The sequence below is a fragment of the Malus sylvestris genome, chromosome 17 (assembly GCF_916048215.2).
Source record: "Malus sylvestris chromosome 17, drMalSylv7.2, whole genome shotgun sequence".
Taxonomy (NCBI): domain Eukaryota; kingdom Viridiplantae; phylum Streptophyta; class Magnoliopsida; order Rosales; family Rosaceae; genus Malus; species Malus sylvestris.
Window position 1 is genome coordinate 4,662,591 of NC_062276.1, and position 5,082 is coordinate 4,667,672.

Below are 5,082 nucleotides of genomic sequence, written 5' to 3' on the forward strand. Positions count from 1 at the left end.
TTATACATGTATTTTAACCCTAAGATGGAGGTATCATATATGCTTTCAATTTCATCGTTTTCTATTACCTTGTACAACACGATATATGAATATGATGATTCAACCAGTTGAGAATCTTCCTGTAACTATGAGCGGTACTACCCCTTCTTCTTCATCTCATCATGCGTAAGTACATCCTATATCTAGCTTCCTAGCTGCTCTTCTATACTTGAAACTACTTCTGCTTTTGGTTATGAACAAGTATTTTTTTAGGTTTACAGTTTTGATACTAGGCTTGCTTTTCTAATCATATATTTATAATATTGCACAAGCTGAGTTCGATATGGTTTATGCTTAAATTATTATTATAAAGAAAATGAAAGAGAGTTTGAAACTATTACAATGATCTTGAGGAATGGAGTTTCGAAATTATTACAATATTTAGGGGAGGGGAGTTTCAAAACCATTACAGTAATTTAAGGGAGAGGGAGTTTCGAACCCGGGACACAACAACCTATTCAATATAATCTAACTCAACAAAATAAAGAAAAATAATAACAAGTAAAAATAGGGATGTGATATCCACACACCCCTTTTTACTTCTCTCACACCCTTTTAATTTTCGGCCGTCGGATCGGATGAATTGAAGAAGATCAAATGACAAAAATTAACAAGGAGTGTGGGAGAAGTAAAAAGGGGTGTGTGGATAGCACATCCCTAAAAATAATACCCCAAACCTAAATTGTGGTAGAAGTTACTTGAGGAAACTCATCAGTTTGTTCTTCGGGTTCTGTTGCGAAACGTCGGATGATCATATTCACATAGTCTTCCAATTTACCAAATGTATGAACAACTAATGCAACTGCACTTTCATACAACATTTTGAGGTATTTGATGGCGTACTCAGCTACAACCTTCACAAACCAACCAACCCAGAAGAATCCGGCGACTTTCCCTAAACCTGGCACAAGGATCACCACTTCTAAAATCAAGGCAAGAGTTCCAAAGAGGAGACTAATCTTATTGATCATTGATTCTGCCATATCCGAATTAGGGTGAGCTTGCACGTGGAGTATTCTAGAGGCAATTAGTAATCCGCCATAAGCAATTAGCACAACGATAAGGGACATCATAGCCGGATAGTCTGTGTCGAACAAAGACTCATTTTTAGCTCCTTGCTTTAGTGGGAGGAAACCACCTAGCATGGCGATGAGGGAACATATATATTTATGCACCTTTCCAAAATGTTCTTCGCTTGTGCTGTTATATATATACAGTTAATGAGAAATTAAATAGAATTGTATTAATGAATTATCTACAATATATAACTAATAAGAAAATGCTAGAGAGACCATATTTTTGTTGTGTACTAATATGATATGGCAAGTGATGTGTACATACTACGTCAATTAATGAATTTATCTCATTATATATATATATATATATATAGAGTTAATGAGAAAATTAAATAGAATTGCATTAATGAATTATCTACAATATATGACTAATAAGAAAAATGCTAGAGAGACCATATTTTTGTTGTGTACTGATATGATATGGCAAGTGATGTGTACATATTACGTCAATTAATGAATTTATCTCATTATATATATATATAGTTAATGAGAAAATTAAATAGAATTGCATTAATGAATTATCTACAATATATGACTAATAAGAAAATGCTAGAGAGACCATATTTTTGTTATGTACTAATATGATATGACATGTGATGTGTACATACCACGTCAATTAATGAATTTATCTCATTGAATGTTGGTTATATACATCAATATATATATATATATATATATATATATATATATATATATATATATATATTAATCAAACCGATATATCATCTAAAATCAACTAATTAAGAACGTATGATATATCTATAGATTAATCAAGTCAATATATCATCTAAAATCAACTAAGTGAGAACTAATGACCTATAAATTAATCAAGCCAATATATCACCTGAAATCAACTGATTAAGTAGGTAAGTTGTAACAGGTACCTAGCTAGCTCTTATTTTCTTCAATGTTTGTTAATAACGAATCGATCTAGAGTTCTAGACATCCAAGGCTCTTAATTTCTCAAAATATGCCTAAGACATATCAAGAGCTGAGTTGTATAGATTAATTGCTAATTAATGAGTTCTTTTTGGTCTCCCATCATTTTCCCCAAGTAAAAGGCAAAATAAAAAAGGCAAGCAGAGTATACACTTACCCTTCTAGTTCCATATGTAGAGGGACGCTAACAGCAATGTCTGGAACACGATCCATCTGATTATATATAACACTTCTGCACAGAGGAACACAAAAACAAAATTCATATTGAAGACTCGTCACACCTTCACACACACACAGACGCAAGAGCTCTGTTTTCTCTTTTCGATAACTGAGAGCTCTGTTTTTTGTTTTGTTTTGTTTTGTTTATATTCCGGCAAAAGAAGACTCCAAAACAGATTTGCAACGAAAAATATGGCCAATTGCAGCCATCAAGGTTAAGATAGTACTTAAGACGGCAAGCAGATATTCAAATGGTACCATAACGGTCCGGCGGTGAGTGCGATTTGAGCTGCACACAAAATGAAAGCACAAGGAAAATAAAAAGGCACTTACTTTTGTGAGCAGGCAAGGGTAGAAGAAGGGAAGGAGCGTGGATGTCGTCTTCAAATGCAAATTCATGAACCAGAAATACGATTTTGTGAGTGAAAAAGTGCAACTGGGCTCTGCGGGGATGTTGGGCAGAAGAGAAGACTGTCTGACTATATTTATACCGGTGTAGGAATATGAAGCTGGGACTCAGGTCACTTCTTCGAACATGCAAAACAAAGATAGAAGACGACTTCTTGTGGTTTTGAGACAGTATACTGAAGGCGACTTGTTGTGGTATTGAGACAGTATACTGTGTGAATGTTTACTGAAAGCATTATCGTGTGAATGTTAAAGCGAGTTATTTGGTTTTTTTTTTTTGGGGGAAAATGATCCTTGCCGGATCTTTTTTTCTGAAAAATCCTGGGAATCTTGTAATCGTGATCGTTTATCGTACATCGTGTGGTTAATTTTTTTAGTGTTATTTATATTTAATTTTAAATTTTAAATTTTGAAATGATTTCAGACCTCACAATGTATGGTGAATCATTATAATCATAGAATCTTCAAGAAAAAGATCCGGGCAGGAATTTTATTTTGATGGACATAATTGGTTTTTAGACCGTTCGCCGGATCCTTTTCCTTTTTTGGGTGGACTTAATTGGTCTTGAGACCGCCGTATGTTGAAAGCAACTTAGCAAGTTATTTGGTTTGTTGCGAGACTATATAGTGAAAGCGACATTTTTGCCTATTTGGTTTTGAGACTGTATAGTAGTGAAAGCGACATTTTTGCCTATTTGGTTTTGAGACTGTATAGCGACATTTTTGCCTATTTGGTTTTGAGACTCTATAGTAGTGAAAGCGACATTTTTGCCTATTTGGTTTTGAGACTATATAGCGACATTTTTGCCTATTTGATTTCGAGACTGTATAGTAGTGAAAGCGACATTTTTGCCTATTTGGTTTTGAGACTGTATAGCGACATTTTTGCCTATTTGGTTTCGAGACTGTATAGTAGTGAAAGCGACATTTTTGCCTATTTGGTTTTGAGACTGTATAGCGACATTTTTGCCTATTTGGTTTCGAGACTGTATAGTAGTGAAAGCGACATTTTTGCCTATTTGGTTTTGAGACTGTATAGCGACATTTTTGCCTATTTGGTTTCGAGACTGTATAGTAGTGAAAGCGACATTTTTGCCTATTTGGTTTTGAGACTGTATAGTGACATTTTTGCCTATTTGGTTTTGAGAGTGACATTTTTGCCTATTTGGTTTTGAGACTGTATAGTAGTGAAAGCGACATTTTTGCGTTTGTGACCTTATTTGGTTTCGAGACTGTATAGTAGTGAAAGCTTTTCGCCAAAGGTGAATTTGAACCACATTATTACTAGCTCATCACACCCTCTCCCTTTTAGTGTAGATAATATTGTTTGTTAAAAAAAAAAAAAAAAAAAAAAAACATGGGCAGTTTTTGTTTAAAAAAAAAAAAAAACATTGGCAGGAAAGAAAATTCACACAAACTAAATTTTACAATTTTTTTTTTTTCAAAACCTCACCCAAAGGGATCTTAATGTGGAGCAAAAAATAATCACAAGGCGACACGTGGATTTTTGGATAAAAAAAAAGATAAAAATACCCTTAAGGCATATCGGGATTCCTACACGCGAGCAGCAGACAATCATCCCTCAACCAAGTCAAAAGTGCCCAAAATAGGTATTTATTCAAAACTTATTTCATCTATCTTCTCCACAAGGTAATCCCAAAATATTCCTTTTAAATTATGTTAATTGGCTAATTAATGAATTTATTACCTAATTAATCTATTAATGGCCAATTAAACTACCAATTACACCCAAAAAACACACAAAGGCCGGTCACCTTCTCTCCCAAGGGGGCTAGCCAAGCCTTATATATTCTACCTCATTTTCTCTAAAAAGCTAAGTTTTCACTCTTGCTAAACACTAAAAAATTCTCCAAACACTTGTCTCTCAAACTTCTAACTTTGGTATCGAAGGTTCTTTGGCCAAAGTCCTCCCCCCCCCCCAATTCATCGTGGGCGCGTGAGGTTTTCGGCCTTGACCTAAGGTGTTATTTGTTTTGTAAGTGCAATTTTGTCCAAGAATAAGGAGTAAGAAATTTGCATCCACAAATTGGTGCTTTCATTGAGAGTTGAGTCCCACACTCATAGAAGACTCTCACGTCCAAGGTTTTTCTATTTTCTTGTCCATTCGTAGATTTTTCGTACGTTTTTATTATTAGAATTTTTTATTTGCGAAAATTCTTTGATAAAACTTAAAAGAGAAGTACAATAGCTAGAAATTTAGAAAATTCAGCAAGTGAAAATTCCAATATTTAAGAGATAGGACTGCGGCGATCCACGAGGCTAAATGTGACAATAAGTGGAGCGGCATCATCACCACGAGTTTCCACCATGGGAACCACCACAGTGGCCACCCATGGCGAGGTTCATGGTGTCATCACCACGACCCGAGCCGTGCCATCTA

The 5,082-nt window shown here is 34.8% G+C and overlaps 1 protein-coding gene across 1 annotated transcript; it reads right to left on the minus strand.

Moving 5' to 3' along the window:
* Nucleotides 1–716: 716 nt before the first annotated feature.
* On the minus strand, nucleotides 717–2,716 carry LOC126609644 (uncharacterized). The gene is made up of 3 exons (XM_050277497.1): nucleotides 2,607–2,716; nucleotides 2,212–2,286; nucleotides 717–1,239 (listed from the first exon to the last, which is right to left on the minus strand). The coding sequence occupies exons 2-3, from the start codon at nucleotides 2,265–2,267 to the stop codon at nucleotides 717–719; spliced, it is 579 nt and encodes a 192-aa protein (XP_050133454.1). The 5' UTR covers nucleotides 2,268–2,286; nucleotides 2,607–2,716.
* Nucleotides 2,717–5,082: the final 2,366 nt, after the last annotated feature.

What these genes read in the sequence shown, in the direction of transcription:
- LOC126609644 (XM_050277497.1), bottom strand. Translation starts at nt 2,267, where the DNA reads ATGGATCGTGTTCCAGACATTGCTGTTAGCGTCCCTCTACATATGGAA. An exon ending in CTACATATGGAACTAGAAGG is followed by an intron (nt 1,240 to 2,211) that starts GTAAGTGTATAC and finishes TATATATAACAG; the next exon opens with CACAAGCGAAGAACATTTTG.